Source organism: Ylistrum balloti, unplaced genomic scaffold (genome assembly GCF_031769215.1).
Source record: "Ylistrum balloti isolate Yb309-2 unplaced genomic scaffold, AGI_CSIRO_Ybal_v1 Utg370758, whole genome shotgun sequence".
In the NCBI taxonomy this organism is placed as follows: domain Eukaryota; kingdom Metazoa; phylum Mollusca; class Bivalvia; order Pectinida; family Pectinidae; genus Ylistrum; species Ylistrum balloti.
Genome location: NW_026782445.1, coordinates 11,854 through 38,197, shown reverse-complemented (window position 1 = coordinate 38,197; position 26,344 = coordinate 11,854). Strand labels below are relative to the sequence as shown.

The following is a 26,344-nucleotide window of genomic DNA, read 5'->3' as shown; positions in this document are numbered from 1 at the left end:
ATCATACAGAGTTATCATCATATAGGGTTATCATTATACAGGGTTATCATCATATAGGCCTATCATCATATAGGCCTATCATCATATAGGGTTATCATCATATAGGAATATCTTGTTATTTCTATATTTGTTATCATTTGGTGTCTTAAGCTGTTAACCATCAACGGACCTTTAATTAATTTATGACCTATGTTATCTATGTATGTCCTATGCTATTTATGTATGTCCTATGCTATTTATGTATGTCCTATGCTATTTATATTTATGACATATACTATTCATGTAAAACCTATTATATTTATGATGTATAACCTATGCTGTTTATATGTGACCTATGCTGTTTATATATGACCTATGCTATTTATATGTGTCGTATGCTATTTATGCATGACCTATATTGTGTGCACTTCTGATGTTTTATCCTTTTATTTCATATTGTAATGGCTGTCACGCCAGATGATGTATTTTATTCGTTATGTTCAAAAGACTGAATTTCTGCAAACTTGAAATCGCTGACATATGTTTTTATTTTTTGAGTGACCCCCTGTTCATAACCCGACGCATGGCTTGCCCTAGCATGTTGATAAATACTTACCTTTACTTGAAAACATTATCCGTATTATGGATTTATATCTTCTGGTAAATCTTCTGTGTTTAAACAAATTTTCAAATATTACGTCAATGTACACATTACCCTGATTTTTTCATTGATTATGACAAAAGTCTCCAAGATCCAGGTTTATTTTCATTACAAACATTATATTAATCTCTCTTTGATAAATTCATAAAATCGTGTGCAATGCTCTCGTCAAAATACAATACAGACTGCCTAAAGAGCGTAAACAGTGGGGAAAAAATGTAGCGACGAACAGAAATGATGAACATTCATTACAGTGCAAAATGATATAAATAAGGAAAACATCAAATTAAGTGCTAAAATACGATCATGACATTAACATAAAACCATAACTTTATGATGAAATAATTCATTAGGGCGTGCACGACTGATCATGTTCACGTGTCAAGGGAAATAACTCAAGATACAGAAAATGGAATTCCGTTTCAAAACATCCATCATTTTAAAAAATGAATACCAATTATGTGATTATATCAGGACAGAAATGAAATTTTTAACAATATTTTTTGAAGTTACATGTAGTAATAGTTAAACAACCGATTTCATTCAATATGTGTCTAAATTGTGTCCAACTTTAAGCGATGTGACTCTCCGGAAGTTGAAATTATGATATTTTGTCTAGCTTTAAAGCATTGTGACACTCCGGAAGTTAAATTATGATATTTTGTCTAGCTTTAAAGCATTGTGACACTCCGAAAGTTGAAATTATGATATTTTGTCTAGCTTTAAAGCATTGTGACACTCCGGAAGTTGAAATCAATAAATTGTGTCTAACTTTAAAGCTTTGCAGCACTTCTGGGGTTGAAATTATGAAATACGGTTACGTGTCAGTCCAAACATTACATTGACAATAATGAACATCATGCCGAGATGAAGGAATGTGTTATTTTCTTCTAATGCTTGTGCTCCAACTGAGAGGTAAATGGCGACAGACATTAGCTGGAACCAATGTATGATAAACCTTAACGACAGAAATCGGAAAATCGGTGGACAGAGGAGAGCATCACAATAGCATCGTTTAGAATGTCAGATCACCAGCATACTTATAACAATCATATCAATGTAATCACTTCAAATTCTTGTTTTAAATTTGCACCTATACTCAATGAAATTTACTACCGGGAGAAGACGATATAAAAATGTCTCTTCTATCTTCCTGTGTACAACTGGTCTGTCCAGGGTAATGCACCCACCAGGTTTGCCCACCAATACAATACAGGCACGCGCGCGTAGAAATGTGACGCGTCTCTTGTCAACTGACGTCATCACTTGATACAATGTATACTCGCATGTGTACAAATAGCTACTTGCAGTAACTATCTATATTTTCTATGGCAAACTATCTTTGCCAAATCTAGGTTCGGAGAATTTATTTTCGGTGTCAGTCTGTACATTGATTGTATAATAAAGATATGACATATTGACTGAAACCATTATTTTGAAATTAGAAATGAGAGAAAATAAACCTTTGACATCTCGAAGTGAAGGTTGGGATAATTCACCCTCGAGATCACAATGTGTGATAAAGCCCTCGACATAAACTCTGGTTTTACGACATTAGATGGAATATCCTTATCTTACACTCCGACACATGAATTGATTTCTATTGCAGGATAAGAACGGGAATGGATGGTATCATTGAGTTTTAACCATTCTTGAATGTCCTCTGTTGAAAAGGTATTTCTTCTATATAAGGACGTCTGACTATTCTGTACCATACATCGTTTTACAGTATAACTGTGACGATGTAGACTGTCTGTGGCCAGGCCATTGTATCATCTTATTTAGTTTTCACTCTCTATGATGTCAGGTAAAATGTCTTGGATGCTTATTAAAAACTCGACACCATATTTTAGGAAAAGAAGATTCAAAGAAATCTTTAAAAGGCGGAGAGTTAATTCTGAATAATATTTTCCAAGAAATGTTAATGAGAAGTATAGGTACACCTCTGATCCATGTGATATTATAACTTGATCCATGAATTTATATCTAACAACTTTAATGGTATCACAATGAGAAACATTTGTCGCAAATCACATAGAGTAATCCCAACCCCTGGATAATGTAGGAAGCCTCTAACGACAGTAAAAACATACGGTTGTTAACAATACTGGAGCTTATGTCGTGAAAAGTATATGTCTGAATAAAAGAGAAAACATACGGAGGACCAAATCTTTAATTGTCTGACTGAAGATGTAGTCATCATAACGTCACACTCTAATCTTATATTGGCTGTGTTATCAGAATTTCTATTTTAATATCAGTCTTACCTGAAAATATCTTCGGCGAGTTAGATGGTGACATTTTAATTTTAGATAAATTCATGTTTCCTTGTCTTTTAAACTTATTGACAATATACAGGATATATACCCAATCGATAAACTCTTCTTTATCAGCTGCCTACAACGAAGCAAACAGGAACAGCTTTCCACAAAGTGTGTGGTAAGCGTGGTGATTTCAATATCTCTACTGTGACATTTCTATTTCCTTTCTAGATAGCAACATCCATGCTTTCCCCAATCTATGACGTAAGTCGTATTCGATATTGGATATTCAAAGGCTTGCTCATGTCAAAAACTGACAGATAAACTGACAACTTAGCGTTTTGAAAGATGAAAATTGTGTAGATTGTTGAAGATTAATAGAAATTCGAAATCATTTCATTAGGAAATCTTCTATTTCCTTGTACGACATCAAGATAGAAGTGGATGATGCTCGGCAGTTTGTCTGGTTTACCTTGTTCTCACTTAGGAACGTGGCATTACTTACACGAAGATATGATCCAAATCTTTAATGAAGACTCTTACCCTCCCGGTCTTATTCTTCCTGTTATTGTTCATGTGTTGTAATGTAATTCTTCTTTTATTAATATTTTGACATGATTTCATCAAGTTTGATTATGAGATAAAATCATGTTCGTTGAAATATATTTTTTTCACTCTTTTAACTATAAAATTTGAAAAATACTGATTAATTTATCTCATTTTACTATTTGAATATTCATTTTCAATCCCATGGTTCTACAGGAGGATTTGGCTGGTAACTCTTATTTTATGTTTTCTAATATGTGCTGTGTGTCATCCTTGATATTGTAACAGAAATAACTTGTGTTCGACTTTGCGTTCAATCAAGCCAAGAAACTCACTCATGTTTTCATCAGGAGGAAGTTATTTTAAACGGCATTTAAGGTAAGTTCGTTCTTTATATAGACCGCAGAAGCAAAACTGCATTAAAAGTAACAGAAAACGTATAATTAGTTCCTTTAGCCGAATAACATGTTGTATTTACATAGGGTTAGCTTTTCCCGTGCTAAATACGATGTGTATAATGTGGTAGTAATTGAATACCTATGTGTTAATCCACTAATTACCTCTATCCCTAATTACATAGTTAAATATTTAAGACATCCTACAATCTAACATTGTCAACACTACCTCCTACACATTGTATTGATCAATTATAATGATCTAACTCTGTGTTACAGTAATTTGACCTTATCCGTTGGTTATTACCATGTTGTATGTAGTAATCTTATCACTTTGATATACATTAATCATATCTTTTATCAGAATCAATCGTTTATAATTTTTTCTAAAATTAATTATGTAAATCAGTACTAATCGATATGAGCATTTATTGATTGACCGATGCACAGATGTATTCTGACAATATATATATACATTTAAACATATAAGTAATCCTTTGATCGTCAGCTCGCAATATACAAAGAATATACGAAAGACACACGAGTGAAAAACAGATTTAATACAAATTAAGAATTAGATACAGTAGAGTCAAACAATAACATAAACTTCATCATACATTTTTTCGTCCTTCTAGGACTCCTCAGTGATGCTACATCATACATTTTTTCGTCCTTCTAGGACTCCTCAGTGATGCTACATCATACATTTTTTCGTCCTTCTAGGACTCCTCAGTGATGCTAAGGGCCTAAATTTGGAAGCCTTGGAGGCGACTGAGGACAAATCCAAAGTGATCGAAAGAAAAGTCCAAACCTAGATGGGGAGATGCACCTGCCCCATAACTTAAAACAACAGTTATCTTAATAAAGCAACTAATTTTAGAACAAAGTCAAGTAAATGTGTATATATGTGTATATTCTGAACCGTAACATTATCCGAATGATATAAAACATAGCATTCAGATAACGACAAAAGTAGTGTTGTCTATTAAACAGTGATGTTCCCACGACATTTGGAAATAATAAGTATAAACGATATTTCCTGAACTTATTGTCACCAACGTTCTGCACGGGTCAGTAATCATGTATATTTTCTGTCGAGTTGTATTTAATTATGCTGAACACGTCGCGTCTCGAATAGAACATAAAAAAGCTCGCTTCTTGAATCAACAATGCTGTGGATTGGTGGATGTTTAACAACCAGGTAGCTCGGATATCTCGTCATACCTCGACAGGACTGAGACCGCGGCCACTGGGAGCAGAAATAATCGGCATCATGGAATCCAAGATATCAGCCTGGTTAATGATAGTTTTAGTTATCTACGTACTGTCGTTAATATCCTCATCAACAGGTGAGCTGTTTACCTTTATGTTTACAGTATATATCGGTACTGATGCAGGTAAGGTCATTATTTAGGACAAACATACATGTACGCGGGTTTATGTAAACAGACAGAAAGATAAGTATAAAATGCATATGTATCACCCATTTTATCTAGTTGTTACTTACTAACCTGTCTGCAGTGCATTAGTTGGGCGTGTTGTATTGTGGTATAGATCTAATGTAATAGCTGTAGTATACGTGACAAAATGTTATACAAACCCTGTTAAACTGGATGGTATCTGTGCCTAGTGAACAATGCACAATTTACTGAAAGGCTGGTTATGTTTTTACATCATAAACGATATAATTGAAATTCATATGTAAGCTTACAGAAAATTAATTCAGAATGTCAGTTTTATGTTAAGAAAGAATGACATACTATGTAAGGCTTCTTGTATATTTATCTACTGTGAAAAGGAATGACATTTGATTGAGAGTATTTTATGTTAAGCGAACGGTGCTTTAAACAGCCGTGGTTGACATTGTGTTGTTACAGCTATTTATAGGGGAGCTGTTTACGACTTAAGCTACAGATTCGGGTATAATGCAAGACTAGTCAGCCAAGTATGAAAGTGACATCTTACACAAAAGCTCTGAGGACACCCAGACGGTAGAGATAGCTGCTGGATTTCTGAACATAGCGTAGGATTACAGAAAGTACTTCAAGTTACTTTAAAATATCATGCCACAGATTTAGAAATGGGAACCTTATCCGAATAGTCTTATCGACAGGGGTTGGTGTGATAGTCATTGTAGTATATTGTACTCATATTCCTCGTCATATCTTTACCTGGAGTTGTCTTCTAACATTGTCACACCTACAGTGTAATGATAATTCTCGTCATATCTTTACCTGGAGTTGTCTTCTAACATTGTCACACCTACAGTGTAATGATAATTCTCATCATATCTTTACCTGGAGTTGTCTTCTAACATTGTCACACCCACAGTGTAATGATAATTCTCATCATATCTTTACCTGGAGTTGTCTTCTAACATTGTCACACCTACAGTGTAATGATAATTCTCATCATATCTTTACCTGGAGTTGTCTTCTAACATTGTCACACCCACAGTGTAATGATAATTCTCATCATATCTTTACCTGGAGATGTCTCTTCTAACATTGTCACACCCACAGTGTAATGATAATTCTCATCATATCTTTACCTGAAGTTGTCTTCTAACATTGTCACACCCACAGTGTAATGATAATTCTCATCATATCTTTACCTGGAGTTGTCTTCTAACATTGTCACACCCACAGTGTAATGATAATTCTCGTCATATCTTTACCTGGAGTTGTCTTCTAACATTGATAATATCACACCCACAGTGTAATGATAATTCTCATCATATCTTTACCTGGAGTTGTCTTCTAACATTGTCACACCAACAGTGTAATGATAATTCTCATCATATCTTTACCTGGAGTTGTCTTCTAACATTGATAATATCACACCCACAGTGTAATGATAATTCTCGTCATATCTTTACCTGGAGTTGTCTTCTAACATTGTCACACCTACAGTGTAATGATAATTCTCATCATATCTTTACCTGGAGTTGTCTTCTAACATTGTCACACCTACAGTGTAATGATAATTCTCATCATATCTTTACCTGGAGTTGTCTTCTAACATTGTCACACCTACAGTGTAATGATAATTCTCATCATATCTTTACCTGGAGTTGTCTTCTAACATTGTCACACCCACAGTGTAATGATAATTCTCATCATATCTTTACCTGGAGTTGTCTTCTAACATTGTCACACCCACAGTGTAATGATAATTCTCGTCATATCTTTACCTGGAGTTGTCTTCTAACATTGTCACACCCACAGTGTAATGATAATTCTCGTCATATCTTTACCTGGAGTTGTCTTCTAACATTGATAATATCACACCCACAGTGTAATGATAATTCTCATCATATCTTTACCTGGAGTTGTCTTCTAACATTCACTATTTCACTTCTTGAAAAAAACCCAATGTTTTCATCGTTTGTCGAAGGCTTTAACAATCCGATATGTCAAGTTGACTGTATTTATTAACCTTTTTATTCAATTATGCACTTTACTTCCGGTATTTCGGTCTTTCAGTTTTTCAGCAGACGTGATAAGTGACAAACAAGTTATTCCGCTTATTAAACGGTGTCTGTATACAAATAATCAAATAATGTTTCTTAATCTAGATGTCCTATCCTTAATTATTTCATAACTTGTAATTTCTGTAATTCATTTTTGCGATCAACTATTGTCTACACAAGACATGAAACATCTTTAATCAATACAAATTAAACGAATGTATACATTTCTGTTTTATAGGTGAATATGTGTTCCCAGAAAACGACGAGGATCGCCTATACAAGGCTATGATGAAGAGTTATCTGAAAACATCACGTCCTGTCTTGTTGAGCAATTCGAGCGGTTTTAATGTAGATATAAGCATCACGAACTTGAGGGTAGAAACACTGGTAAGTTCTTAACGTAAAATGTAATCGATAGCGGCATCACAGGCAAGTGTAAGACACAAAACCTCATCCAATATCGAAATCAAGAGTAAGTTTAAGACGGAAGATTATATCGGATACTGTGTGATATAGTAACACTGACGAATCTTAGAAGGATGAAACAGTTTTGTGGTGTAGTAACACTGGTGAATCTTAGAAGGATGAAACAGTTGTGTGGTGTAGTAACACTGGTGAATATTAGAAGGATGAAACAGTTGTGCAATATAGTAACACTGACGAATCTTAGAAGGATGAAACAGTTGTGGTGTAGTAACACTGGTGAATCTTAGAAGGATGAAACAGTTGTGTGATATAGTAACACTGACGAATCTTAGAAGGATGAAACAATTGTGTGATATAGTAACACTGGTGAATCTTAGAAGGATGAAACAGTTATGTGGTGTAGTAACACTGGTGAATCTTAGAAGGATGAAACAGTTGTGTGGTGTAGTAACACTGGTGAATATTAGAAGGATGAAACAGTTGTGCAATATAGTAACACTGACGAATCTTAGAAGGATGAAACAGTTGTGATGTAGTAACACTGGTGAATCTTAGAAGGATGAAACAGTTGTGATGTAGTAACACTGTTGAATCTTAGAAGGATGAAACAGTTTTGTGGTGTAGTAACACTGGTGAATCTTAGAAGGATGAAACAGTTATGTGGTGTAGTAACACTGGTGAAACTTAGAAGGATGAAACAGTTGTGTGATATAGTAACACTGACGAATCTTAGAAGGATGAAACAGAGTAACACTGACGAATCTTAGAAGGATGAAACAGTTGTGATGTAGTAACACTGACGAATCTTAGAAGGATGAAACAGTTATGTGGTGTAGTAACACTGGTGAATCTTAGAAGGATGAAACAGTTGTGTGATATAGTAACACTGACGAATCTTAGAAGGATGAAACAGTTATGTGGTGTAGTAACAATGGTGAATCTTAGAAGGATGAAACAGTTGTGATGTAGTAACACTGGTGAATCTTAGAAGGATGAAACAGTTGTGTGATATAGTAACACTGGTGAATCTTAGAAAGATGAAACAGTTATATGGTGTAGTAACACTGGTGAATCTTAGAAGGATGAAACAGTTGTGATGTTGTAACACTGGTGAATCTTAGAAATCTTAGAAGGATGAAACAGTTATGTGGTGTAGTAACACTGGTGAATCTTAGAAGGATGAAACAGTTGTGTGATATAGTAACACTGACGAATCTTAGAAGGATGAAACAGTTGTGTGATATAGTAACACTGACGAATCTTAGAAGGATGAAACAGTTGTGTGATATAGTAACACTGACGAATCTTAGAAGGATGAAACAGTTGTGTGATATAGTAACACTGGTGAATCTTAGAAAGATGAAACAGTTATATGGTGTAGTAACACTGGTGAATCTTAGAAGGATGAAACAGTTGTGTGATATAGTAACACTGACGAATCTTAGAAGGATGAAACAGTTGTGTGATATAGTAACACTGACGAAACTTAGAAGGATGAAACAGTTGTGATGTAGTAACACTGGTGAATCTTAGAAGGATGAAACAGTTGTGTGATATAGTAACACTGACGACTCTTAGAAGGATGAAAAAGTTGTGTGATATAGTAACACTGACGAAACTTAGAAGGATGAAACAGTTATGTGGTGTAGTAACACTGGTGAATCTTAGAAGGATGAAACAGTTGTGTGATATAGTAACACTGAAGAATCTTAGAAGGATGAAACAGTTGTGTGATATAGTAACACTGACGAAACTTAGAAGGATGAAACAGTTTTGTGATGTAGTTACACTGACGAAACTTAGAAGAATGAAACAGTTTTGTGATGTAGTTACACTGACGAAACTTAGAAGAATGAAATAGTTGTGTGATGTCGTAACACTGACGAATCTTTTAAGGATGAATTAGCTGCATGAAGCAGTTCAGTTAATTATTTGGCTCTACTGTGTCTAACTGCGTTTTGCAATACCCCCTGTTGTGATAAGCCTTAGCCCACTTCCTGGTTGTCTATCCACACTCTCTGTTTTTGTTTACAGGAAACCGCTACAGACACCATGACAGTTTCGTTTTTTCATGCTATGGTAAGTGTGACGATCCATACTATAACGTTTGGTGACTGTCTACAGTATCTAGTCGCTGTTACCGTCTATTGTCCCACTACAAAGGTACATTCTAATATATGTTTATATATTCCAGTTTTGGCATGATGAAAGATTAAAGTGGAATCCATCGGACTTTGGGAACCTGGAGAAAATCAGTATTCCTGCAAACTCAATATGGATTCCCGAATCGGAGGTTTACAATGTGTAATATCCGATTTTTTATTTTCAGTCTTTGAAATGTATAACCAGCATCCTCATTATTGTATTTAGTGTCCATCCCTAAACCTGAGGACGCATTCGGAGGAAAACTAACAGATCATTCTTCATACCTTAAATTTTAATGAGAGGAAGTAGACAATGAATTATGTATATCAAGTTATATGAGGCATGTGTCTTTAGAAACATTTGCTTACAAGAAACATGAGATTTTATAAAGCGCTGCTTTCACAAGGTGACTTTGTGTTTTAGCCGTATTACCAGAAAACCCGTTGCCAAATTCGGATAATACTTTCACATATTAATAATTTAAACACAACTTGGTGAAACGCTCAGGTTGACCTTTAATTAATTATTTCAGTAGTAGTCCTGGTTATGTAAAAGTCTTTCAAAACATTATCTGATCTGCCTAGTTTTACGAATAATGTTATTTTCTGATAGGTCACCGTTCCACCCTAGTAAAACCATGACCGCCAATGCTATTGTCAGCTCTACTGGAAATGTGGTGTATATCCCGTCACAGACGATTTCATTCTATTGTCCTCTTGACCTGTCTAAGTTCCCTTACGACACGCAAACGTGTCGTCTCAAGATGGGACCTTGGACATATAGCAGCGACGAACAAAACCTGACGTATCAAGGTAAAACCGAGAAACAAGATATAATGGAGACCTTAGGTGACATGGAGCGATTCTCTCACCCTCAATGGACGCTGGATGCTATGACGGCTCAAATACAACACGTGAAGTACACGTGTTGCCCGGAGCAATACGTAAACCTTTTGCTAGAAATCACCGTTTCTAGAATACCGTCGTATTACAGACTCGCACTGGTGGGACCTTCTGTATTCCTTGCCATCCTTATTCCTGTGGTCTTTTTGCTTCCTCCTGATCAGACAAGCAGAACAAATTACGGTATGTTTCGAACACATTCAAATTGAAAAAAGGCCTGATATTGTATCTTATCTTAAAATGGTAGTTGTTAGCATCGTCAGCGGTTTGAATCAGGAAAACAAGCGTTATATTGTGTTTATTGGACACAGACCGTGTTTCACAATGAAATAATCTGCACAAACAATTTATCATCGGAGAAAATAACCGTATTGCCTCAGCTTTAAACGGATCTATTCATACACAAAAGACACAGAAAAAATCAAGGTGAATTAAGACAGGCTATCCGATATTGTAGACTGCGTCATCGGCCACATCTAAGTCTAGGTCAATCCAAGTACTATCACATCTAAGTCTAGGTCAACCCAAGTCATACCGCATCTAAGTCCAGCTCAACCCAAGTCATACCGCATCTAAGTCCAGGTCAACCCATGTCATACCACATCTACGTCTTGGTCAATCCAAGTCATACCGCATCTAAGTCCAGGTCAACCCAAGTCATACCACATCTAAGTCTAGGTGGTCAACCCAAGTCATACCACATCTAAGTCTAGGTCAATCCAAGTCCAAGTCAAGTACCACATCTAAGTCAACCCAAGTCATACCACATCTAAGTCTAGGTCAATCCAAGTCATACCGCATCTAAGTCCAGGTCAATCCAAGTCATACCGCATCTAAGTCCAGGTCAATCCAAGTCATACCACATCTAAATCCAGGTCAATCCAAGTCATACCGCATCTAAGTCCAGGTCAACCCAAGTCATACCACATCTACGTCTTGGTCAATCCAAGTCATACCACAACTAAGTCCAGGTCAGTCCAAGTCATAACTTGGTGTCGAGATAAAACAGCGTGAAGTATAAATACCATTGAAAACATTTACCACGACTCATCTACGATATCAATAGTCACTAGTTCATCGTTTATTGGTTTTATAATGATGATCTAACATAGAAACCCGTGTAATCAAGGGGATACAGGGAATCATTACAGAGGTCAATGAAAGCTTACATCGGTAACCTTCATGTTAAAGTTAATAAAAAGAACACCTATAATTTGGAAACAGTGCTACAAACACATTCCAATTTGGTAAATTTTATCTCATCACTGCTATTAGGAAGTAGGTGATTCAAACTACTGGATACAATTCCCTGTTCTGATTGCTTTGATGTAAGTGATATTTTGTAGACAGAATAAAACTACCGTTAGGTGCCAGAGGCACCCCACATGCATAGACATTTTGTGTACACAATACCAATTCTTTCATTTAATTTTGATAGTGACGATACTATAACATCTTGTTTGTGTGTTATGATATTCAGCATAAAAAATAGAAACAGTTAGATTACAACCATAACACTTAATTATGTTTCTTGTTAACTTCATCAGGAATGATTCTGCTGATGACGATGACTGTATTGATGATGGTCTTCCAGGAGGCTGTCCCCTTCGATCACGCTACAGTCCCGGTCCTTGGTAAGTAACAGTGGTCTTCCGGGAGGCTATCCCCTTTGATCACGCTACAGTCCCTGTCCTTGGTAAGTAACAGTGGTCTTCCAGGAGGCTGTCCCCTTTGATCACGCTACAGTCCCGGTCCTCGGTAAGTAACAGTGGTCTTCCAAGAGTCTGTCCCCTTTGATCACGCTACAGACCCGGTCCTTGGTAAGTATCAGTGGTCTTCCAGGAGGCTGTCCCCTTTGATCACGCTACAGTCCCGGTCCTCGGTAAGTAACAGTGGTCTTCCAGGAGGCTGTCCCCTTGATCACGCTACAGTCCCGGTCCTTGGTAAGTAACAGTGGTCTTCCAGGAGGCTATCCTCTTTGATCACGCTACAGTCCCGGTCCTTGGTAAGTAACAGCGGTCTTCCAGGAGGCTGTCCCCTTTGATGAAGCTACAGTCCCGGTCCTTGTTGATTTGAAACCTTTTGAATATATGTCCTTACATCCAGTTGGAAAATTAGGTGTGACGTTTCGACGCCTACATCGTCATCATCTTCACCTGACAAATGATTAAATTTAGTCCATTTATTGTGATTACCTACTTATTTTTTAACAAGATGTGACAATAAACTGCTGTTTTCTTTAAAAGAGAAGGGGAAAAAACTACTCCGTCAATATGTCTTCCTCAATCGTTACTGTGTGACAAACAGGTATCATTTCATCTATCAAGCTAGAAAGTCGCAAATTTTACTGAATGAAAAATGATATGAAAGCAGTGCTTCTAAATATAGACCAATATCAGTTACTTCATGTTTTAGTGAAATAATAGAAAAATGTTAAAGTGATAAAGTGAAACAGTTAGTTTCACTTTATCATACAATAAAGCTCTGATGAAAATAGAGAATTCAGATTTATCTTCTGTGATGTCAATCATGAAGAGTTATTGACGAATCGGTAATGCGTAATATCAATGTATGGGCAGGTGATAAAAATAATAGAATTTGTCCTTAGTCATAAAAGTTGATTGAAATTCTCACTATCGATCTTAAAGAGAATTTGTCCTTAGTCAATAAAGTTATTAAGATTCTCTCAGTAACCGTGTTAAACAGAATTTGTCCTTAGTCAATAAGTTGATTAAAATTCTTTCAGTATCCGTCTTAAACTGATCTTGTCCTTAGTCAATAAGTTGATTAAAATTCTCTCAGTAACCGTGTTAAACAGAATTTGTCCTTAGTCAGTAAAGTTGATTAAATTCTCTCAGTAACCGTGTTAAACAGAATTTGTCCTTAGTCAATAAGTTGATTAAAATTCTCTCAGTAACCGTGTTAAACAGAATTTGTCCTTAGTCAATAAGTTGATTAAAATTCTCTCAGTATCCGTGTTAAACAGAATTTGTCCTTAGTCAATAAGTTGATTAAAATTCTCTCAGTAACCGTGTTAAACAGAATTTGTCCTTAGTCAATAAGTTGATTAAAATTCTCTCAGTATCCGTATTAAACAGAATTTGTCCTTAGTCAATAAGTTGATTAAAATTCTCTCAGTAACCGTGTTAAACAGAATTTGTCCTTAGTCAATAAGTTGATTAAAATTCTCTCAGTAACCGTGTTAAACAGAATTTGTCCTTAGTCAATAAGTTGATTAAAATTCTTTCAGTATCCGTGTTAAACAGAATTTGTCCTTAGTCAATAAGTTGATTAAAATTCTCTCAGTATCCGTATTAAACTGATCTTGTCCTTAGTCAATAAGTTGATTAAAATTCTCTCAGTATCCGTGTTAAACAGAATTTGTCCTTAGTCAATAAGTTGATTAAAATTCCCTCACTATCACGTATATTTTATTTATGGGGTCTTTGTTAGAATATGCTGATGTTGTATGGACCAAATGTCCTGATTATGACTAAAATCTATTTTATTATCTATTGATCCTGAGGTATTAGGGATGATAACGATACTTGCATTTAAAATATCACACAGATTTGAGATGGGAACACCTACTTGAAAGAGAGAAAATCTTAAATTATTTTCAAATATTATTTTTATAAAATGAAATAGATTAATACTGATAATCTTATCTTTGTGATTAATAAGAATAATCCCGTGTTTATATACTAAACAAAAAACGAAAGGTAACACTACTTTATTCTGTGATTAATTAATTAACCCCTTCATAAATCCTTACCAATCATGTACGAATAAAGTAATTGATCAATTCTGATAAAACTGCAGTCATGGTTCATTATAAAACTTTGCGTTCAGTTGATTTTATTCGACTGTAAAGGACGTTGGGGTCAATTTCAAAGGTAACACCATTAGTAACGGGTATGGCCACCGTTTGCGAAGTAAACAGCATTGCAGCGTCGTCGCATGGAACTCGTAAACCGGCGGATAATTCGAGGAGAGATGTTGTTCCATTCAGCGATCAAGGCTCCTGCAAGTTTGACGGCTGATTTTGACGTTCTCTCACGCGTCGCCCAAGAACGTCCCAGACATGCTCAATCGGTGACAAATTAGGTGATTTAGATGGCCAATCTAACACCTGTACGTTATTCTGCTGAAAGAAAGTTCTGCTGACGCGACTGGTTTGCGCTGGTGCGTTATCCTGTTGAAAAATGGCGCCAACGCCATGGCGTCTTAAGAATGGCACTGGTCTTAAAATTTCGTCCCGATATCGAATGCCACATTCTGCGCCTTCCGTCACCGTGTTGCAGACAAAACCTGGACTCATCTGAAAACAGAACATTGTTCCATTGTCGTAAGGCCCAGCGACGGTGAACACGGGTTCAGTTACGCCGATTATTACGGTGACGTCGCAACAAATTGGGTCCAGTGTAGGGACGCCGCGCTTTCAATTGGTAGGCCCTCAACCTGTTGCGGACTGTTTGGGGAGACACACGACGCCCAAACAATGTCCTTGTAGTCTCTACTACGGTTACGAATCGATTGCGCAAGTGTATAAATCGTATACGATGGTCATCCCTGGCGGTCGTTTTACGGGGTCAGCCGCTTCGGGGACGATCGAATGTTGACCCAGTTTGGTTTAAACGACTTACCAACTGGCAAATTGTCTTAACACTGCAACCAAAATGCCGTGCAACTCGACGGCGAGACTCCCCAGCCTGGATCATGCCTACAGCCCTTTCTCTCTGTACTTGTGACAACCGGGGCATAATGATAAAGTTGATAGATAGCAAGATTCGGTGATTTCTAAGTCCTAAGGATCCAAGGAACAGTTGTCAGTTTGAATGTTTATGAAATTCAAGCGAAGATACAAGTTAGTCGCAGAAAACCTCTCGCAGCTCTTTCGCTAATACAGACTTTCACGCTTGAATGATTTTGGTAACCCCCTTGGTAAAACATTACCATTTTCTAATATTGCACAAACGTCATTTTGTTTTCACTCATTTACAGGTATTCGTATTAATTAAATGTTTATCCGTTATACTAGCCTTTTTGAGAGGGTCTATTGTTGAACTATGGAGTCTTTGATTCAAACCCCGTGTAAAAGCATCATAGACAAGTTTTATATAAATACACGATGGAAGATTATTTCTTGTGGATTTTTTAAGTCTTAACCACTTCATAAAATAACAAGAGTTGCTTCCCTTGGACAATTATTGTCAATATATAGACTTCCAGTTTACTGTGTTATTGATAAGATATATTCTTCGATAAAATTTTGTGAAATTAAATCTAACGAACATCGAAAACGTTCTGCTTGAATCCATTCGGTCCATATTTTTCGAAAAAGAAATCACAGCTTGAAAACAGTATTCCTCTCTTCTGGTGTTAAATCCACACTTCAAGAGTTACATGGCGTGTATGTTATTGTTCCTGTAGATAAGAAATCCAATAACTTGATCCTTGCCTGCAGATACTATTACACATCATGCATACAAAAAATAGGCTTGCATGATAACGAAGGCAACCCCGCCAAACGTCTTATCACCGCTCTACGTATCTGGTCACAGTTTTATTGTGAAACTGTCATGAAGCGAAATCAATCTTAAGTGGATTTTAAAGAACATGTTGACCAATGTTCCACATCCACTTTAAAAAATTGATTTTCTTTGAGAACATTGGTTTTTTCCACTCTATACATCACCATGTCCCATTCTAAGCTGAGCGAACGCCTTGTTCTCTTAATATACTTCTACAAGAAGTTTCTTTCCAAGAAAGGTAAAAGCATAATTGTAAGCTTTACTAAAGCGTGTTTCGTGATTTTAAGAAATATAGGGAGGACGCAGTCATAATAATTGATCGAGTTTCTAGCTGAAATGATCTGGTTCGGTTTGGTTATAAGATCACACAACCGATTATACCTATGAGAACTAATTGTGCCCCTCTGTGGACAGACTTGCTATTGTCTATATACCCACCAGAATTGGAAATCAAGGACACGACATGTTCTTCTATGTCAGTCACTTGTCTAGATCATTTCCTTTCACGGTCGCCATAGTGATCTCATTGAGAAATACTGTATTTCTTTGTACGACATAAGGTTCGTTAGTTTGCCTGTTGGTTCTGTTGTTGCATACCTTATCAATATCTGAGAACGTGACACTTATTTGGAGTGACCAAAGTTTACATGGCGGATGTCCTCGATGGAGCAACAGATGCTTACTCCTTGTGGTTTTCGATAGTGCCTTTTTTTGTTCATATTTCTCCAAGTGTTCTGGAATTTAGATCATGGTTCTTTTCACGTGTGTGCATTCTTTGTTTTTATTTTTATTTGATTGTTACGTCAAAAGCTGCCCAATTTCCATTAATCTGAATCTCTCGGAACCCTTGATTTCAAATTCATATACACGACGGACATAATGATAAATTTCTTGTAATTCTGTGGAATGAAAGGATAAGGTCTTTGATACCTTTTATAGGGTATGAAAAAAAAAGTCAGCTACGAGGGGGAGGGGGGAACAGTTTGTTCCAATGGGTATGCAAATACTTGTTTAGACGATATTGCTATCACACTGATAACATTGAGATGTTTATGTAATTTAATTCTCAAAAATAAAGCGGGCCTATCATGAGCTAGATTATATTTTTCCATTGCGATTTGCTAGATTTCAGAAATAAAGATCTAGTCTGGTCCTTTACACGTAACAGAGGGTATCATCCGGAAAAAAACTGGCAAATTGTTGCTAAACCGATTGTTCTTTTATTTTTCTTTTCTATTTTTTTTTTATTTTGTTTTTGTTTGTTAAACAAATTAATTTTGTTTGACTGGATGGAAGCTCGCGAGTGGTCTTGGTGTGGGAGTGTCCGGGTAAAACCTCACACCAACGATATTATAAACTGTTTGGAATCAAAAGTCGGAGTTCAGTTTCGATTTATTTATGTTTTGTTAACTATGTCATGTATCTGTTTTAGACGTATCATATTGTGATGGTTTTTTTCTGTTTCAGTCGTGTATTACTTCGCAATTTTCGTACTACAATTCTTCAGTATTCTATGTACCACATTTATTGGAAATCTGCGCCACAATGGAATGAGAAGAAAACCGTTACCTGCCTGGCTTGGATCTGTAAGTACATTCTTTATATATAATAACCTTGTATCATTATCTGTTCATTAGATCATAGAGGTCAGGCCACAGTTTCATAAATCGTCCTTAACTTAAGGAAATCATAATTACTATAGAAGAGCATTGCAAAGTTTAAAAAAAAAACACTTCAATTTAAGGAAATTTAATTCAATGCTTTCTTATAGGCAATTTTAAATAAAGGAATATTCCTTAACATACTAGAGTAATTTAACGTCCCTTAACTCATTTAACTTATTGAATACCGCAGCCTGCCGTGTTGTTACTTGAGAATAATTTGTAAAATCTCGAGAAAGCAGTGAGTCGCATTTATCTTTTGAACATGTTTAAATGATAACTGCAGCAAGCGCGAAAATAACTGAACGTACTTCGGGTGTACTTTACGGTACTTTGGTAACGTACTTCGGGTGTACTTTACGGTACTTTGGTAACATACTTCGGTGTACGTTAAGGTACTTTGGTAACGTACTTCGGGTGTACTTTACGGTATTTTGGTAAAATACTTCGGTGTACTTTACGGTACTTTGGTAACGTACTTCGGGTGTACTTTACGGTACTTTGGTAACATACTTCGGTGTACGTTAAGGTACTTTGGTAACGTACTTCGGGAGTACTTTACGGTACTTTAGTAACGTACTTCGGTGTACGTTAAGGTACTTTAGTAACATACTTCGGTGTACGTTAAGGTACTTTGGTAACGTACTTCGATGTACGTTAACGTACTTTGGTAACGCACTTCGATGTACGTTAAGGTACTTTGGTAACGTACTTCGGTGTACGTTAAAGTACTTTAGTAACGTACTTCGGTGTACGTTGAGGTACTTTGGTAACGTACTTCGGTGTACATTAAGGTACTTTGGTAACGCACTTCAGTGTACGTTAAGGTACTTTGGTAACGTACGTTTACATACCTTAGCGTACTTCCTCCTATGACAGTAGTTTAACGTAGTTTAATGTAGTTAGTCGTGCTGTAGCGTAATTCAAGGTTCTCCCTGACGTTCTGTAAAGTAGTGTATCGGTGTCTAACTCTTCCATTAACACACTCACCCATTTGCCTTACTTACACGTAACTCACGTGTGTTACTCGACTTTAACATACTTCAACATATGGACATATGAATGCTGTCATTTTTGCCCTAGTTACACCTTCTTTAACGTAGTTACTTAAACGTTCTTTAACTTGCTAATTTCGTAGTTGTTTCTAAGTAGGTTAAGCTTACGTTATTTAACTCATGTGTGATTACGGTCACTTGCCCTAGAAGGAGGAAATACCTGTAAGACGCAACATATATGTATTAATAGTTTTACTATGTCTCACTCCTAATTTGTATAAATAGGTGATCTTCATTTGTGTGTCTTTTTTTACAATCTTTGGAACATATGAATTAACATGTTTGCTTACATATAAAGTATATCCCTTGCATGTAATCATCCAATATGTTTGCGACTTAGGATATGAAATCCTTAAAAGCAGTTTGAGACTTAAATTTACAAATTGATGAACCATTCAAAATAATTAGCTCATCTAAGGACGCATATATTCAGTAATCCAGAAAAAACATTCGCATTACTACAATTACGTAGATCATTCCCGATCGATACTATTTACTATTTCTTTTTAACAGCTTTGTATCAACAGTCGATGTGTTCGGAGATGTCTTTGTCTGGACAGCAATTTCCAAGGATTCCAGGGAGTCGATACGCCAATGAATATCCGTTTGTTGGAGGAAAACCAGGACATGGCACATGACAGTGGCCTAGACAATGTCGACATCTCGGTGTCGGATGAACACTTCCGGGATGTATCAAACAACACAAAAATTATGGCGGGAAAGGTTATTCGAGAAAGCGCTTATGAGAAGCTGGCACGTGATTGGCAGGAAGTTGGTCGTTGCCTTGACAGAATTTTCTTCGTGCTGTTTGTGTTTCTGATTGTCATCGTGGCCTTAAGTACAGTCCTGAAATAGATAGTGATTTGTTTATGTTATGGGTCAGTGATACCCTTGGTCATGGATCAATGATTTCCTTTTATAACGGTACACTAATTTGTTTTGTAATTTTTTTCAAATGGATCAGTGATTTCCTTTGTCATGGATCACTGATTCTTCTTACAAGACAAGTGACATTAACACGTCCTCTGTAATCAATCCCACTAGAGTTGATTTTCTCTTTATAAAGAAATTATATTATTATTGTCAATATACTGAAACTAGACAATTTATACTCATCATTTTCAGTCAATGTTAGGTTATCGTATACAGTGATGTTTTTAATGAAATGTGCATTGGTCCTCCATCTAGTACCAGGGGGCGGGTGAAGGGGGGATATAGGTTTGCGTTGTGCCCTTCTTCACTTTTATCTCGCCCGGGCTATGTTTTTCACTTAGTGGAGCGGTGTGTCGTGTATCAAAAGTAGGTTACTCTGACCTACATTTTGACCGTTGTTTTATGTCAAAGAAAGAGTTTTTTGTCCAGGCTCCGTTTCTTTCGCTACTGGTCACTGTCATACATGATATGGCTTTAACTAGGTGAGTCAGGCATCATGTATCACAAGTATGTCACTCTGACCTTCATTTTAACCTAAAGTTTGTATGGGCTCTATCTCCTACACCACAAGATTGTTTGCTCCGGTGAGGTAATATGATCAAAATTAGGTCACTCTGACCTATATTTTAACATTTGCCCTACATCAAAGTAGTTCGGGTCGTACCTCTTACACCGCTTGTTGCTGGAACTTAGTACTTGGGGCTATGTGAGGCGGTGTATCATGAACTACTAGCGGGTCCCTTAACTTTTAAATTTTGACATTGACATAAATGTTTCGCTCTCGGTCCATATCCTGCACCGTTTGACATTTGAACTTCATACTCGCGGTATGGGTTCATCCAGGTTGGCAGTTCGTGCTGTACCAGAAGTAGGTCTTCCTGACCTTAATTTTGACCTTCGTACTAAACTATGATAGGTTATACAATGCATTTAATGTAGTGGTACTTTTTTTGTTCTTGGAGTTGTTGACTTGTATGTTCTTTGTTTGAACTTAAGGTGTCGCCTATTAAAATCTGTAACATTACGTAATCCACATTAATCTCACCAAATATAGTTAATTATTGAAACATCATGGAGCACGTGCTGATACTGGATGTGCTTTGGTAATTAAATGGAACAAGTTATTGGTGTACATCTAGCTAATTTTGCAATAGTGACATTTAAACTGTTCCTTACCGAATACTAAGGTCTATCAACTATGCCATCTGTACATTTTTTTATAATGAGTGGTCGGTAAAATTGTCACTATCTCCTTTACAAAAGACCGGATCTGTTCTAACTATTACACTCTGTTGGCTATATACTAGATCTTTAGAAGGGAGAGTTTTTTCCGTCGAACACTCGCGATAAAATACAGATGAAACTCTCAGAAAATTCTTTGATGTATCAGTTATTTTTAAGGTGAAATATCCATATTGAATCTAAATCTATCACACACTTACCTTGTTATCCAATAAATTTATATAACGTTTTAATATACCCATATAACGTTTTAATATACCCATATAACGTTTTAATATACCCATATAACGTTTTAATGTACCCATATAACGTTTTAATATACCCATATGTAGCCAGGTGATAGAATACATCATTTTAAATCATCGCGCGTAAAGCAAGTATGAAAGAATGTATGTATGTGCACGTCGAGCACGGACTTCACGTCCTCTGTCCAGTCACCGCCAACTCCACCAAGAGCCACCACACTCGCACAGCATCACTCAGACAGTCAACACGTAGGCTAACCTGTCAAATCTGAAGCGAGAGCACCAAAGCCGGCGTCCCTGGTAAGCTTAATTAATATAAGTCACATTAATATATTGTAATCTTCAAACTATAAATACATTCCTCATAATTTACCGCAGTGTGCAAGGTGTGTGAGTGAATGTGTATTTATAATTGTATTTTTAATTTTAGGTCTTCTTCAGATTTGGTCTTCCTCGCAAATACACGTTGGGCGCCAATGTAACAGAGGTCATTTTTCATCTCAATGCCTCCGCTAGGAATCGAACCCGGGACCCCTGGCTTACTAGTCTGACGCTCAACCAATCGAGCTAAAGAGAAGTTCTCTCTAGCCGAGTGGTATATTGCGGCTAGTATTTTACCAGGGTTACACATATAACGTTTTAATATACCCATATAAAGCTTTTGATAATGAAATATCATTACATACAGATGACAATGTGACACAACAATGGAGATTATAGATTTAGAGTGACGACACATTAATTTTCACTTTTTGTCATTTTCTACCATATTTGCTTAAAAAATCAATCATGTGATAAAAGAATCTTCAATTTGTTTTCATGTATTTTGTGAACTTATGTGAAACTCGTCACATTTTTTTTTCATTCGTACGAAAGTTTACAGGTAAGCCCGTGTAGTTACAGTACCATATTACACTATATATGCAATGCTTACTGAAGTTTATTCAATAAGTTTTGAAAAAAAAAATTTAGTCTACGCATTTATTAGTGCCTTAGATTTGTAGAGTGATTACAAGCCTATAGCTCTCCAAGCATATTTTGTACGTTATTTTTTAATGATTTGATAATAAAATAAAGTTCCTATCAAACGTGTTTTATATTTTGTTTTTCTTCCCAGGCTTCACGCCGTACTATTGGTGGATCATAACAATAATTAGATAAGTATATATGTAATAATCTATTGGTTTTATGTTAACGACGATAACGACTATACAGCGACAACAAAGTTCATTATGACTAATTTAGATGATCTGACAGTGACATTGTGTAAGGCTTCATCGACGAAATATACGCTATTCAATTCTACTTCATGTCATCTGCCAATCCACTTGCCGCCATCTTGTTTACGCTATTTCATGAGCGTTTGAAAGAGTCAATATTACAAAGCTTCTGAACGAATTGGAAGTTTCACCAGAAACTTTTTGACCACGTTTTCTTTAAGATGCAAACAACATGCAAGAGTAACTAGATGTTAATTGCTAATGTACTGTGGAGCAAACGGTGGATGTATACTCTTGATCTTATAAACAATGTGAACTGTTGATAGTACGATGTCTGATATAGCATCTTAAAGCAAGTAAATACTGCAACATTACGTAAAACGAAGACTTTTCATCTGAATGTGGTCACCAGCCGATACCGAGGATAAGCTGTGTTTAGCAGAGTGTATATCAATAGTGTATTCAACAGTCAATAAAGCACACATATATCATACATTAAATACGTAAATACTTATTATCATTTACCTAATAATATCAATGATATTAATAAAACTTTGTCTAACGAGGGTTATATATTTAGTGCTCTGCTAATCTTGAACATGAAACTCACTAGTAACATTTCGTTTTGAAATTCTGGAGAAGTTTATTGTCGCCATAATCATCTCATTTAGACATATTGTTTCATTTCGTTGTCTGATATGAAGCTTGACATGTTTGATGCTCGTTCACGGTTTGCCTGTTGGTTCCGTTGTTGTATATCTTGTTCTCATTCGAGAACGTAACTTTATTTACCCGGATTGACCAAAGTTTACAGGTCAGGTGACGTCGATGAAGCAGAAGACGCTTACTCTTCCGGAACATCTGGTCTTATTATCCTTGTACTTTTTCAGGAGTCTCCATGTAAATCTTTGTTTTGTTCATGTTTTGCCCTAGCTTTATGGAATTTGAGATTAGGATTATGTTGCATTGTTAATATTTGTTTTATGTTTTTTAGAACCGTAATTTTTAAAAACTAACAAGTTACTAAACATTTTAACATGTCAATATTTTACTTTAATTGAATACATAATTATTCCATATAAATGTACATAGACAATACAATAAGTGAATAATCAGATGTATTTATAACTATATCTCACACCTACACAACAATAAAGAAATAAAATGTATTTAGAAGGTCATCAATCGATATATTTGATGTATAATTGACAGGAGTCTGTGGGACTATATATTGATTTTGCGAAGAATGTCAGTCAGATAAGTACATCAATAAAACATCGGTTATTTGAGTGAATTTCACAGGTAAGTAACGACGATGAATTTACAGACATCTATAGAGAAATATTTAAAAATGATAATTTCTTTCTGTGACTATTCTAATGTTGTGAGATTATCAATATACTGGTATGCATATGCGAAAGGAAGATTTATTTGGCTATCGAAACATTAAAGGGGACAAGAAGAGGATACCTCGGGCCAAACTCCGTTATAACCATAACAACACACCAAATTAAGTCTGGGAATTTCTAGTTGTGGCATTTATGCTCGTTTTATATGATTATACTCCATATTCCGCGTTACCGATTATCGGTATATTTGCTCGTACAGGTGTCATTTATAACGAGTATGAATACCATGATGGGACTTTTCAATGCGTAAAACTATTTACATTTGTTACACAGGCCACTTCCATCAAGTGGAACAGTCATTTTGACGATGGGCCATTGTCACGATAATGACATCATGATGACAACGCACTGAATGACGTCATTATGTTATCTTCTGGTTTCTGTGAAATAGTGATAACTGAGCGATTGCAGATAATAAGCAACTCCGTCTAAATTACGGCAAATCGACAGTGCCCTACATTTCCTACCCACCCACACTCCACAACCTATCTTAGATATCTTTGAAACGATACCACAAATAAATACAACAACTAAGAAGTTGGCGTAAAGAATTCGCGCGTAGATAAACAAATGTACTGGAATTTCCAGGCATTCTAGAATAGCTTCGGGTCGCTAACGTAGCATTGTTCAGCCACTGTTACATCAACACTTTGACGTTAATGTAAAGCTACAGACCACATTTCCATTAGAAACACGTGTCATTATCGTCTTATCGGTGTCCTGAATTTCCTCAAATGACGTATACTAATTGGGAAGGAAGTCTGGCCTCCCAGCATTACTCTGTATCCAATGGATACTTCTTCATACGGCACGAAATTCCCCGACCCAGAATTCGTCGAGGAAACTCCAGCTGTCTGTAAAGTCACTTTGTTTGGTTTCAGTGTCGGTCGCCTCGATTCCATTTGTTCATTCTGTCGGATGTACTCTTGCACACAAGTACATCTATGATGCCACCAGTTTTTTAGTTTCCGTTTCTCTGCGTTTCGGATATCGTCTTTATTAAGACATGAATTAAATGAATTGGAGTCTTTTACTATTTGTATGGTGTCCTTGCACCTGGTGTCCATATTTGACTTCGGCCTTGGCGAAGGAATTTGAATATTTTGCACAAGTAAAGCCGGAAGGCGTGAGAAGGCTGTGTCCTCGTCTGCTAATATTACCGGACCCTGATAAGAACTAAAGTCACTCACACAGCAATGCTTTGATACAGGACCACGTGGTTTGGTTACATACTTGGCTCGACGTTTCTCGGCGATTGCTCTCTCTGCCGATTCATCAGCTATGAGATTACCCCCACAGTCGCATAAACAGCCTGGCAAAACGTAACTTCCGGTCTTTGTGTCATTACTAATCACATGATCGGGGTTTGATTTGATGGCTTCCGTTTTCCCGTCAAAACTTGTATCTCGAGGGATCACTATTTTGTGTGCTTTAGTCGATCCCGCTGATTCTGATTGTGGTATTTCTGTCTCCTTCGCGTCTGCCTCTTTTACCTTTTGTAGGGTATTTTCGATCAGCCTTAACCTTCTTCTATCAGTCAACTTCCTCATCTTGTTTACTTTCGGCATTGTCTCCCTTCTCCTTGTTTTATCGAACACGATATGTCCAGGCACTGACTGTCGAACTGACCTATTATCCTTCTGGACACCAGGTTCTCTGACGTCAACAATGCCCTGTTTTGATTGGTTGGATATTTGCTGTTTGGATTTCGTTGCCTGTCTCCGATCATCCTTTATAAGACTAGTGATATAGCCCAGCTCATTTGACATTGTCTGTACCCGTTCCATTTTGTTTTTCGTTGACTCGATCAAAATTCTTGAATTTCTGATGAAATCCTCATGGGAGTCGGAATGTTCTGTTGACAAAACAGACAAGTAATGTTCAGATTATCGAAAGTTTCGATAGAATTTTTAAATGATTTACAAAACTATTAACTGACTTGGTAGAACATTAACATTGGTATATCTGAAGACACAACATGTAGCAGTATTGTAAACGCATGTCACGTAATTAATTTGTCAAAAAATGTATTCTGCCGAATGACGTAATTACTTAACTGAATTACCAACATATATTTATCATATGCATAAAGGGATTACATTGTTAAATTATCATAACATAACTGATAATAAGCATTACATTTAAAAATATGTTTAAAATGGTTTAATTTCTGTTGATTAAAATATCTAAAAGTTTGCATAACCATTTGATAAAAAATAAACAAAAACAAAAACAAAAAAAAAACAAAAAAACATCAC

General features: G+C 36.3%; 2 protein-coding genes across 2 annotated transcripts; one reads left to right on the top strand and one right to left on the bottom strand.

The window, feature by feature from the left end:
• The first annotated feature begins 5,109 nt into the window (after positions 1-5,109).
• Positions 5,110-19,954, top strand: LOC132558122 (neuronal acetylcholine receptor subunit beta-3-like). The gene is made up of 8 exons (XM_060222653.1): positions 5,110-5,191; positions 7,553-7,701; positions 9,775-9,819; positions 9,935-10,044; positions 10,498-10,970; positions 12,335-12,421; positions 17,789-17,907; positions 19,551-19,954. Exons 1-8 carry the CDS (start codon positions 5,116-5,118, stop codon positions 19,890-19,892), a joined length of 1,401 nt encoding a protein of 466 aa, XP_060078636.1. The 5' UTR covers positions 5,110-5,115; the 3' UTR covers positions 19,893-19,954.
• A 4,833-nt stretch (positions 19,955-24,787) lies between these two features.
• Positions 24,788-25,941, bottom strand: LOC132558110 (uncharacterized; the record flags this gene model as incomplete). Its single annotated transcript, XM_060222639.1, has 1 exon — positions 24,788-25,941. A coding segment is annotated over one exon (1,154 nt), but the record flags the coding sequence as incomplete, so codon positions are not given.
• Positions 25,942-26,344: the final 403 nt, after the last annotated feature.

Excerpts from the sequence above, each read along its gene's own strand:
- LOC132558122 (XM_060222653.1), top strand. The coding sequence starts at position 5,116 with ATGGAATCCAAGATATCAGCCTGGTTAATGATAGTTTTAGTTATCTAC. Across the intron at positions 7,702-9,774 it reads ACTTGAGGGTAGAAACACTG|GAAACCGCTACAGACACCAT; the intron begins GTAAGTTCTTAA and ends TTTTGTTTACAG. Across the intron at positions 12,422-17,788 it reads CGCTACAGTCCCGGTCCTTG|TCGTGTATTACTTCGCAATT; the intron begins GTAAGTAACAGT and ends TTTCTGTTTCAG.